Source organism: Stegostoma tigrinum, chromosome 27 (genome assembly GCF_030684315.1).
Source record: "Stegostoma tigrinum isolate sSteTig4 chromosome 27, sSteTig4.hap1, whole genome shotgun sequence".
In the NCBI taxonomy this organism is placed as follows: Eukaryota; Metazoa; Chordata; class Chondrichthyes; order Orectolobiformes; family Stegostomatidae; genus Stegostoma; species Stegostoma tigrinum.
Window position 1 is genome coordinate 10,757,809 of NC_081380.1, and position 13,125 is coordinate 10,770,933.

General features: G+C 41.1%; 1 protein-coding gene across 2 annotated transcripts in view; it reads left to right on the forward strand.

The window, feature by feature from the left end:
• Positions 1-13,125, forward strand: part of hip1 (huntingtin interacting protein 1) — a 333,480-nt gene that overhangs the window by 247,711 nt on the left and 72,644 nt on the right. For both annotated transcript variants that reach the window (XM_048557274.2, XM_048557275.2), the window contains exon 11: positions 7,157-7,300. In XM_048557274.2, coding sequence (XP_048413231.1) covers positions 7,157-7,300 — 144 coding nt within the window. The remainder of the gene's footprint in view (positions 1-7,156; positions 7,301-13,125) is intronic.

The window sequence follows — 13,125 nt, forward strand, 5'->3', positions numbered from 1 at the left end:
CAGGTTTAAGAAATCAGTTAACCATAGTTGATTAGATCTACACTTGACACTTAGCAATTCAAGCTGTCTTAATTACTGCTCTGTGTCTCACAAGCATTTGGGTTGCTTTTAAGAATTCAATTAATTTGAAGTTTTCAACCAAAATTAAAGGTGTTTTTTGTTTCATTTTCTCCTTCTTGTCCTGAACAGAATTTTGGCATTCCTGATCCCATATCTTATGGCAGCACAGGAACTTTCTCACACCTTCCCAACCTGAATGCTTCTATTGGATCTCTGTTGGAGTCCCCTACCATCCGCTCACCTACCACCTCCCCAAAAGAAGTTGAACTTGAATACTGTGTCAGTGATTCCCAAATGAAGAGTGCTCACATCTTGTAACTTGCAATCACTTACTCTGGATGTCTTCCCTTAGTAGCCAGGACTTTACCATAAGTTCTTGACCTGGGCTGAGCAGTCTCTTTCCAGCTAATTTTCATTCTTCCCATTCTCGATATTCTCTCCTCAACTGCTTCAGCTGATGCTGGGGTCGATATCTGTGTTGCTGGAAAGTGACGGTTATAAGGATAGTTAGAAAAACATCAGTGCATGAGCTTCTAATGTTCAGGTAATGTAGGTGCTCTTAGCTTTGTGATGCAGCAAATTGTCTCATGATGTTGCTATTATTGTCAGTTATATGATTGTATCAGATATGGTACTTCTAATGTTGTTCAAAACATGAATAAATCTGATTAATGCATGACTAGTAGTGCCTGCAGTTTCGTGATGCCTGCAGTTTGTAGGTTGGCATCTCTGGTGTTCCCACAGCTATTGAGGGACGTTTGTTTACACAATGTGTGGCAGACTCCCTGGGATTCTGATATAGTGCAGAAATTTCCCATTCAACAATGAAACGCTTATTCTTACCAAAAAAGGAGTTGAGAGTTAGACCAACTGGGGAAGTTGGCTATATTCTCGTGGTAGACCATAATCAAAGTTGGAATACGTCAAGCTAACTGAGTCATGTTGATATATAAACAAACTATTTGTAGCAGTACAACTACAACAACAATCCCTATGGCTATCACAGATAAGATTAGCCATATATCTAGAATGATCAACATGGGGATCCTCACAACAGAGCACAGAAAAGCAATGCTGACATTATGTGCCATAATTATTTCAGAGTTGAGTGTGAGTCCTCAGACTAAATCATGGAGTGATGTTTTGAGGAGATGAGGCTTCTTGTTGATCAAATTGAAATCAATTTGAAAGATTTTGAAAATCACTTGGACCAATTATCTCTCCTTAGCATGGATTTTTATACCCAAGTCAATTGAGCTCATACCCAATTATAGGAAGGGGCGTGGTTTCATAATGAGGACTTAGGTACACCTGTCTGACAGAAATCATCTTGAAGAACTAAATTTGGCTGTTTAAGACTGTTTAACCATTTGTTTTTTACTTGTTTACATCATGAGTGACAATGGCAAAGCAGCATTTACCATGCACCTTTTCAGTGCTCCCATGGTGTGCTTCAAGAAGAAAGGCTAGTGTTAACTGAGCAACAGTGCAAAAGAGGTGGCAGTGTTTCTAATGTTCCAATGTTCCAATATCCTTTTCAACTACAGTTTGATATTGTTAGAACAACCTTCTAAAGTAGAAAAATATTCCAAGTGCATCAGATGTATAATCAGGAAAATGAAATAAATGTCACAATAAAGAAGGAAATATTGAACAAGGTGACCAGAAACTAGTTCAGAGGGGATGTTTGTAAAGTGAGCCTTATAGAAGGGAAGAGAGATGAAGATAGGGAGAACTTCAGAGTGGGAATTCTAGAGCATGGGTCTGCTTGCCAAAGGCACTGCCACCAAAAGTGGGACAAAGGCAAGGGAAAATTCATAAGAAACCAGAATCACAGGAAAAGAGAATATGGTAGGAGCGAGGCTGTTAGCTCATAATATTTTGGAGCAGAACGAGACCATTCAGCCCATTGAAACTGTTCCACTGATGTGTTGTAACCAGAGCATCAGGTCAGTAATTCTAGAGACTGGGGAAGATCTTGAGATTGAGGTACATACAGATAAGAGGAACAGCAGACTGGGAAAGGCGACTGAGCTCAGTGGAACTGGAGGCTTGGACTGTATTTGCTTCAATGCAAGAAGTATGACAGGTAAGATGGATGAACTTAGATCCTAGATCAATGCATGCAGTTATGATGTTACTGTCACACAGACATGGTTGAATGAGGGGCAGAAAACGCAGCTGTGGGATATTAGTGTCTTAGATGAGACAGAGAAGAAAGCAAAAGAGATGGGATGTTGTATTACTGGCTAGGGAGCATAGCACAAATATGTCGAGGGAGGACACCCTGGCAGGATCTTTTGGTGAGGCATTGTGGGTAGAGCTCAGGAATAGGAAAGAATATAGTCCCAGTGAGGTACTACAGACCTCCCAGCTGCCAGTAGGAGATAGAGGAAGAGCTATGTAGTCAGATTCCAGAGAGATGTGGAAAAAAAAAACAGGGTTGTTGCAGTGGGCGATTTAAACTTCTCTCCTATTGATTGGGGATCCCTTTGTGCCAGGGCTTTGGATGGGGAGCAATTTGTTAGGTGTGTCTAGGATGGTGTTTTGGAACAGTACGTGGATAGTGCAAAGAGTTGGGGTGACCATACTGGACCTGATACTGGGAAATGAGCCCAGCTAGGTGATCAAAGTTTCAGCGGGGCACCATTTTGGGAGTGATGATGGTAATTCTAAGTTTTTGGATACTTATTCATAAGAACAAGAGTGAACCTCCGATTAAAGGTGTTAAATTAGGGGAAGGCCAACTATGAACGAATTAGGCAAGAATTGGGGAATGTGGAGTAGGAGGAGCTATTTGAGGATAAGTCCACATCTGATATTTGAGTCTTTTAAAGACCAGTTGATGAGAGAGCAGGACTGGTATGTTCCTGTGAAGCTGAAGGACAGGAATGGAATATTTGGGACCTTGGATGATAGAAGAAGTTATTAGCTCAGTCAAAAAAGAAATCATACCTTACATCTAGGCAATTAAAAATAGACAAAGTCCTTGAAGAATATAAAGATAGTAGGAAGGAGCTCATGAGATTGGAGGGCTAAAAGAGTGAAATGTCTTGGCCAGCAGAGTTTGAGAACCCCAGGACATTTTATGCATATATTAGGAGCAAGAGGGTAGCTAAGGAAAGAGTAGGCTTACTCAAGGAGAAAGGAGGGAAGTTATGTGTGGAGCCAGAGGAAATGGGTGAGATCTTTAATGAATACTTGATGTTGGTATTCACCAAAGAGAGGGATGTGAGGGATGTTGAGGTTAGGGCAAGGTGTGTGAATAGTCTCAAGCAGGTCAGCATTATGAAGGAGGAAGTGTTGGGTACCGTGAAATGAATGAAGGTAGACAAGTCTGGAACAGCACAGTGGCTCAGTAGTTAGCAGTGGCCCAGTAGCTGCCTCACTGTGCTAGCAACCTGGGCTCGATTCCACCCTTGAGGACCGTCTGTGTGGAGTTTGCATATTCTCCCTATGTCTGTGTGGGTTTTCTCTGGGTGCTCTGGTCTCCTCCCAGAGTCCAGAGATGTGTAGGCTAGGTGAATTAGTCATGCTAAATTGCTGATAGTGTCGCTGGATGTGTCGGTTAGGTGTAGCCATGGGAATGCAGGGTTACAGAGATAGGATAGTCAGTGGATCTGGGTGGGATGCTGTTTTGAGGTTTGGTGTGGACTTGTTGGGCCAAATGGCCTGCTTCCACACTATTGGGATTCAATGATGATTGTTTGATTCTCAGTCCCCATGTCAGATGGGATCTGTCCCAGGATATTGTGGGAGGCAAGGGTGGAAATAGTTGGGGCTTTAACAAGTATCTTTGCATCCTCTTTGGCCTCAGGTGAGGTTCCAGAGGACTGGAGAACGGCCAGCATTGTTCCTTTGTTTAAGAAGGAACACAGATGTAGAGAAGCAGGGGTAATTACAGGCCAGTAAGCCTGATGTCAGTGGTGAGGAACCTGTTGGAAAAGATACCGAGGGACAGGATTTATTCACATTTGGAAATGAACGGACTTGTTAGTGAGAGGTAGAATGGGTTTGTGCAGGGCAGATTCTGTCTCAACAATTTGAGTTTTTTTGAGGAGGTGACAAGAATGATTGAAGACAAAGCAGTGGATGTTGTCTATGTGGACTTTAGTAACGCGTTTGATAAGACACTTCATGGCAGGCTGGTACAAAAGGTAGAGTCTCATGGGATCTAGTGTGAGCTGGCTAGATGGATACAAAAGTGGCTTGGTCATTGAAGACTGAAACTAGCAGATGAAGGGTGTTTCATGGAATAAAGATCAGTAACTCAAAGTTTTCTGCAGGGATAAGTGCTACGACCTTTGTTCTTTGTAATATATAAAAAAACGATCTGGATGAAAATATAGATGATCTGATTAGTAAGCTTGTGGATGACATCAAAATTGGTGGAATCACAGATAGTGGCGACGATTGTCAAAGGATTCTGTGGGATATAGATACATGACAGATTTGGGCAGAGTAATGGCAGATGGAGTCTAATCTGGACTTTAGATTCTTAATTCTAGATTTACTTTTTACTGAATTCAAATTTCACCGTCTGCCATGGTGGGATTCAAACCTGGATTCCCAGAACATCACCTGGGCCTCTGGACCAACAGTCTAGCAATAATATCACTCGATGAGTCTAATCTGGACAAATGCGAGGTGATGCATTTTGGATGATCAACTTCAGATGCTAATAATACAATGAAGGGAGGTGATGGTCGAGTGATATTATTGCTAGACTGTTAGTCCAGAGACACACATGATGTTCTGGGAATCCAGGTTTGAATCTCACCGTGGCAGATTGTGGAATTTGAATTCAGTAAAAAAAATTCTAGAATTAAGAATCTAATGATGACCATAAATCCATTTGTCAATTGTCAGAAAAATTCATCTGGCTCACTAATGTCCTTTAGAGAAGGAAACTGCCATCCTTACCTAGCTGGCCTACATGTGACTTCAGGCCCACAGCAATGTGGTTGACTCTTAAGTGCCGTCTAGGCAGTTGGGAATGGGCAGTGAACATTGCCTAGCCAGAGATGCCCTCTTCCCATAAATGAATTTTTAAAAAAAAGGCAGAACCCCTCAGAGCATTGACATAGAGGATTTGAGCATACAGGTCCACAGATCCCTGAAAGTGGCAACACTGGTAGATAGAGTGGTCATGAAGGCATAGTACACATTTTTCTTCATTGGCCAGGGTATTGAATATAAAAGTTGGTATTATGTTACAGCTGTGTAAAATTTTAGTTAGGGTATATTTAGAACACTGTGTACAGTTTTGGTCACCACATTACCAGAAGGACATGAATGCTTTGGAGAGGATGCAAAGAAGGCTTACCAGGATGTTGCTTGGTCTGGATGGTTTTGGGTATGAGGAGAGGGTTGGATAAACTGATTGCTTTCATTGGAAAGACACAGGCTGGGGAGCGATCTGACAGAGTCTGCAAAATTATCAGAGGCATAAATGGGGTGGATAGTCAGATGCTTTTTCCCAGGGTAAAAAAGGTCAACTACAAGAGGCACAGGTTCGAAGTGAAAGGGAAAAGTTTAGGGGAGAAGTGCGGGGTAAATTTTTCACACAGGGTGGTCGGTGCCTGGAACACGCTGACATTAGAGGTGGTGGAAGCAGGCATGTTAACATATCTTGATAGACACACAAACGGTTAGGGGTTTTGAAGAGGGGAGAGGGAGAGAGCTGTACGAACAAAAGGATACACTGTATGGGTAGTAAGTAGCAGCCCAAAATAATTGTTAGGGATCGGCACAGGCTTGGTGGGCTGAAGGGCTTGTTCCTGTGCTGTAATGTTCTTTGTTTCTCAACCCCATTTTCCTGCCTTCTCTCGGTTACTCTTGGTCCCCTTACTAATAAGAACAGATGCTACACCGCCAGAACAATGGTTGATTTCTATATTACTAGTCTCGTGATTTAACCAGTGTACTTAACCTCTCCAGCTGTTGGGCTAAAGAATTTCGCTGATTTATGAATGGTGAAGCTATGAAAGAACTTAAGCATGGCGGTGAGAAATTTATTTGTGAACTGAGAGCCTGTGTAGGCTGTGTGATGAATGAACAGGGTACATTGTGACATTAAAAAAAACTGGCAAAGTTTTAGATAAGCGAATAATTGTGGATGCTGTAGGATGGGAAGGCAGCCAGGCCAGCATTGGAATAGACAAGAAGTGATGAGTACAGATAAGGAAGGGAAGTGGAGAGAGAATGACTAATACTATGGATATTGAGCAAGCAGTAGTTTTGTGATAGAGGAGATATAGCAATTAATCTGAGCTTGGGATCAAAGATTGGTTTTATATAGTTTGGTTCTGAGAGGCAGTGGCTAGACAAGGAATAGAATTCTGGATGAATCATTGGAAAGTTGTGATGGGCTATGAAGATGGGATTAGCCTCCCATGAGTTAACTGAAGAAAGCTGCATCTCACCCAACACTGGATGTTTAATGAACAGTCGATGGCAGTACAGATGCATTGCTGTGGTTGAAGCAAGTGGTGGAAGAGTGGACTTGATTGCCATTAGTGAAAGCTGACCCTACATCTGGGAGCAGATTTGGTCAGTGGGCAAGATGTAAATAAAGAAGTTGTACAAGATGAATCCCTTGGCAACTTCAGAATAAATCTAGAGTTGTTTGCCAGAGATCTGGTGCTTGGAGATCCTTTTGGGTACAATCAGACAATTAGAATAATACTATTGGAAGACATTCTCACTGAACTAGATGTTGAAAACCTATCACCTCCAGTACCAACAGGAACAAGGACAGCAGATGCATGGGAGCATCATTGCCTGCAGCTCCCTTCCAAGTCAAACACAGTTCTGACTTAAATTTATTGCTGTCTTTCACTGTCAGAGTTAAAATCCAAGAACATCCCATGAACAAATGTTAAAAAGCCTATGAAATTGATAATATTCTCCAATTTAGCACCATATTTTTTGCATTCTTGCTCAATTACCTGAAAAAGGAATGAAGTGAAGATTTGGGTGCAGGCTGAACAATCTGCACCAAAACGTTAACCCGTCCATTTCCAGTGTTTATAAACTGACTGTCCTTTCAGTGTACTTTTTAATTTGGTACTAATGATCAATTGTTTTGTTGCAGAATGCTCCAAACTTTCTGCGAGCGTCAGCACTGTCAGAGCATGTCAGCCCTGTTGTGGTCATTCCTGTTGAGTCCACCTCACCTGACAGTGAGCCAGTTGCGGAAACAGATGACCTAGTCGAGATGAACTCATCATCCCAGCAGGTACAAGAAGTGGTGTTTCATAATCACTTGTATAACTGTGTCGGCTCTGTTGGATCTAACCAGACATTGTGTATCTCAGCATCAATTTTACCATGCAGCAAAGGTAATCTTGGAGCTCATCGCATTGGCCAACTGCTTTGATTGCCTTACAGACCAATGTTCCAGGAGAATAAATGAGAAAATTATAGAGGAAATATGGAATAAAACTCTTTGTTTCAATGTCATTACATTTTCAAGAAGGCAAGAGCTTTTAAAGTAGAAAAATATTGCTGTCATAATTGTTGCTTTCAAATAGATTATGAGTTTGAGAGGGGAAAAGATTGAAATTGCACCATGCTCTCTTTACTCCCCTCCCAAGGAGAATTCAAATAGCTGTGCTGCTTTTTGGGTTGAGCTGTGACAATATATCTGTATGGTTTAAAGCAGAGGTGCAATGTTTGTTTTCATAATGCACCATTGGGTAAGTTGTGATAGGAGATGCCAAAGGTCACCCTCTGATTCCTTATCATTTCTTCACCAGTTCCCAAAATCAGTGCAATCACCACTGATCATCTTTCTGAAAGTTTGACAGAGAATTGAGCGTCTGCCGGTTCTGCCTAAATCTGTATGCTCTTTTCCTTATACGTGTGAATGAAACAATGGCAACCAGAACTGCAGACAGTATTCCAGCCATGGCCGAAATAAAGTTATGTACTGCTCCATCATAACCTACCTATTGTTGCATTCAGTACCTTTACTAATAAAGGCAAGTATCCTATATGCTGCCTTAATCATCGTATCCATCTTACCTGCGACCTTTAAGGATCTATGGATGTAAATGCCAAGGTCCTGTCTACTTCCTAGAGTTCCACTATTTAACTTGTACTTCCTTGTCTTGTTAGTTTTCCCAAATCACATCACCTCTCACTTTTCAGGATTAAATTCCATTTGCCACTGCTCAGCCCAGCTGTGTCAGCATGTAGTCTAAGGTTTGTCTCCTCTCCATTTACCACACCAAAATTTGTGCCAATGTACTGATTAAACCTCCTACATTTCATGTTTAGATCATTAGCAACCAATAGCAAGGGACCCAGCACTGAGCCTTGTCATATTACCATTGGGCACAGGTTTCCAGTTGCAAAACATCCTTCAACCACCACCTTCCGCTTACTGCCACATTGCCAGTTTGTGGATCTAATTTGTCCCGCGACTCATGTGCTTTTAGCTTCCTACCCAGACACCATGTGAGACCTTGCCAAAGCCTTACTGGAGCTCGTGTAGAGCACATAACTGCACTGCCGTCATCTACACACCTAATTACCTCCTCAAATTGAAAATTATTAGACATGATCACCTCCTTACAAAGGAATGCTGACTATCCTTGATTAATATTTGCTTCTCCAAGTGGAGATTAATTGTGTGCCTTAGAATTTTTCCAATAGTTTCCTGAACACAGCTGTTAGAATCCTTTAATCTATAAAATGTTAGCATTACCTGGCTGTTTGGTAGAATGACCCATGCCTGAGTTACTTGAGGGGCGTTCAAGTAAATTAGCGCTTGGGGTGATTAGCAATGATAATCTGATTCTCTTATAATGAAAACAGAAAATGCTGGAAGTCCTCAGCAGGTCGTAGAGTATTTGTGGAGGAAGGAAGAGAGTTAGGTCAATGATCTTCCTTTGGAGCTGGAAAATAGTGTAACATGTTTTAAGCAAGTTCAGAAGCAGAGAAGGCAGGAGGAGAGGGAGGAACAAAAAGGAAGGGACACTATTTGATGGAAAGGATGGAGTAATTTAAGTGACAAAAGAGCTGATGGTGCAAGGAATCATAAGATGGTATATGTGAAAGTCAAGAAATAAAGATGTGTGTAGTGGAGGTTTAAGAAAATAATGAGCAGAATCAACATAAATTTCTGCATTTGATAAAATGGAGGCTGGAATCTGATTTGAAATTGTTGACTCAGTACCATTTAGGTAATTAATTTTTGGGTGTCACTGTTGAATTTGCTTATTTCATGTTGTAATCTTTGCCCCATATCATTTTTCTCTGAATGAATAAGATTAAAATTAGAACTTTTTAATTAATTATGCATTTGCTATTACAAGGGTCAAAATATTTTTTCTTATTCGAGGTCTTGTCTTGAGATTTTCTTGGTGGCTGTATTTTTATTTAGGGAGTTACCTTTTCATTCTAGCCAACCAATGTACGAGGTGATGCTGTGACATAATTTTAGCACCTTCTTTGTTTGTGTTGATGTATGGAACATTTTGATTAACAGATGAGCATAATTAGAATAACTCATCAATGTCCTTCCATGAAGATCAATTCTCCATTTTTAAAATTTATTCATTAACGGGCTGGGAACGTCGTTGGCTAGGCAACATTTATTGTCTATCTCTAATTGCCCACAGGGCAGTTCCGAGTCAGCCACATCGTTGTGGGTCTGGAGGCCAGACCAGATAAGGATGGCAGTTTCCATCCCTAAAGAACATTTAGTGAACCAAATGTTTTTTTCCTGACAATTGACAATAGATTCATGGTCATCATTAGACTCTCAATTTCAAATATCTTTTGAATTTAAATTCCACCCTCTGCCATGGTGGGATTTGAACCCAGGTCCCCAGAATGTTATCTGGGTCTCTGGATTAACAGTCCAGAGATAATACCACTAGGCCATTGTCTCCCCATTTATAATCTTAACTCTTAATCTTAAGGCACAGTGCACAAAGAAAGGATTAATTTATAAGACGTCATGCTATTTAAGTTGATTCAAGATAACAGACAAACCAACTGGCACAAAAAGCCATCCTCCTAAATGCACCTTCCACAAACTAGTGAGGACATAGCTAATGAAGCTATATGTATCTGCAACCTCCTTCTGTCTTCTTCACAACATAATTTCTGATTTTATCTTGTTGTCAGCAGCAAATATAAAGAATAGTGGCACCTTAGCTCTCCTGAAATAAGTGATTGATGCAAGTTGATGCCCCAGCACAGATCCCTGTGGGGCTCAGAGATAGAAGGAACTACAGATGCTGGAGAATCTGAGATAACAGAGCTGGATGAACGCAGCAGGCCGAGCAGGAAAGCTGACATTTCGGGCCTATACCCTTCTTCCTCTGATGCTGCTTGGCCTGCTGTGTTCATCCAGCTCTGTACCTTATCCCTGTGGGGCTCCATTTGTTACATGCTGACAGTCAAACAAAAACCCACTGATGTGTGCTCTCTGCTTTCTGTCAGACAACCAATCTTCAATCTCTGCTAATATTGTTACTCGCTACATCAGGAACTTTCATTTTCTGCAATAACCTTCGATGTGGACCTAAATATCAAATGCCTTCTGGAAATCTACATACTGTACAGACTTACCTTTATCCATTGTGCTTATTACTCCTTCAAAGCACTCCAATCAGGAAGTTAAACATGGTTTTCCTTTCAAGAAACCATGTTGATTCTTTCAGATCGTCTCTTCTAATCTCTTTCATCTCCCCGTTATAAACCTTGCAAACCTTTTCCCCCATATCCCTCTTATAGCCTCCTTTTCATCTCTTATTTTTCTCTCTGTGGACCCTTCTGCAACTACCTCCCGACCCAGTTGACATTCCTATCCTTGACCTAGCAGATAGTACACTGGATCCAGCAACAGGCCTTTCCAGCTTTGGCAAAAGACCAGTCACAAGCTGTTTCTCTTTCGGGTTTGGTTATTAGTGAACTAATCAGCAGCAATCACAGGACCAAGCTAGCCTGTCATTTGTCTGCTGCTCTTGTGTACTTGGAGCTTCTCAATGTTAAGCTTATAAAAAGACTAGTTTGCAAGGCGTCTTTTCTTAATTATCCTGAAGGGCTTTTAGTGGCAATTTGCAATGTTTAACAATGGGGGCAGTCTTGAGTATTTCAAGGTGTTTTACTAGTTTCTGACAGCACCTGTGCTGTTTGCGGTGGAAGTGATTATAACCACTGCTGTTGCTGTCAGACAAATTACAAAGTGCCAGGAGTCAGTCATTTGTAAACTAGGCTGACAGCTGAGATGTTGTTCAGCAATATGACATGTGATATCCTCACAATTCTAAGATGGGTCCAATTTGGAACCTTCAAAGTGCTGATTTTAACTCTATGACCTGCTGGCACCTCTAAACCTTATTGAGGTTGGTTTTCTTTGTCAGAAACCAAAGTGTTAGAGTAAATCTTAGACTTATATGATGGACAGAGGGGTCAGTTACCTTTTGAATTAGCTAGCTTGGAATTTTTGTCTCTGGCCTCTGTATAAAGAAATTGTGTATTCTTCTTCATTGAATAAGAGTGAATAGAGGTGACTAATTTCATAGTGAAAAAGATACTCCTCTCGTTCACGTACATATTTTGTATTTGAATTGGGATGTGATCATTTATTGTTTGAGGTGTTCAATTCACATTTGAGCTTGATCATTGAGCCACTGCTGTTTTACGAGACATTGGGCAGTTAGTACTGGGGATGTCACAGCTTGTGGCTTGTATTAATGAGAACGATGGTCTGGATCTGATGTATAATGGAAAGGTAAGAAGATTGTTGCGGTAGTTTGATTATGTGGGGAGAGATGAAACCAAATCAAAATGAATGTTGAAATGAGACAGAGGTTCTATGACAAATGAATAGATTGTAGTATAGAAATATTTTCTTTCCTTTTCTTTTAAAGTGATTCATGATAAAGATGTTCAAAAAGAGATCAGTGAAATTGCAAGCTCTCTTTTTCTCTGTTTCATTCTTTAACCCTCTGTTACAGAAATAATAATTTTTAAGTGACGCACTGAGATGGAGAGATAGAATTGTCACTGTGATGATAATTGCCTTTTCTCTGAATGACTTTACACACTGCTTCGCTGAAGAAGTTTGAAGGATTATTATCTGCTTTTATTAGAGGAGCTGTGCTTTCAGCTGGACTGGTCTGCAATCTTTCATTTAGTCGGTGAAGCTGTCAGGGATTTGCTGAACGTATGGCTGCGTCATGACTGCAGAACATTGCATCGCTATTTCATACAACTAACTGCCACATTTTCATTTCTGTGGAAAGCAAAAGAAATGTACTGATATGCAATGGCTGAATAAAAATTCTGTTTCTCATTGCCTGCCAGATCTGTTGTTCATTTGATATTGGACTCCACAGATTCTGTCATATCAGCATGAAAATAACAAAAAAAAAATCTTGGTGTGTGACCTTGATGTCATTCCTTTGGGTGTCTGGCTGACACAGTTGACCTGGGAATTTCAACTATCCAGTTTTTCTGTCTTCACTTTAGATTTTCTTGTGTATTTTGGTTTCCAAGCTGAGATCCAATCCGTCATCTAAATGGATGTTAGAATTCAGCTGTACTACAAATTTGCCCTTGCTATTCCCATCATAACTTCATCTGTCTAGGCCCTAAAATTTCACATGACAGCTGCCTCAAACCTCACCACCCCTCTACCTTCCACAATTCCATTCTGGTTACTTTCGTTCTTATCTCATTGCGTGATTTGGTATCATATTTGTAACCAAAGGCGGGACGATGGCTCAGTGGTTAGCATTGCTGCCTCACAGTACCAGGGACCTGGGTTGGATCCCATCCTTGGGTGGCTGTGTGTATGGAGTTTGCAAATTCTCCCTGTGTCTGCGTGGGTTTCCTCCAGGTCCTCCGGTTTCCTCTCACAGTCCAAAGATGTACAGGTTAGGTGGATCGGCCATAAGAAACACAGAGATACAGGGATAGTTTTGGTCTGGGTGGGATGCTGTTCGGACGGTCTTGATGGATTTGATGGGCTGAATGACCTGCTTCCACACTATGGGGATTTTGTTCTGTACTATCTTCGAAGCCACTCAGGATGTTTTACCG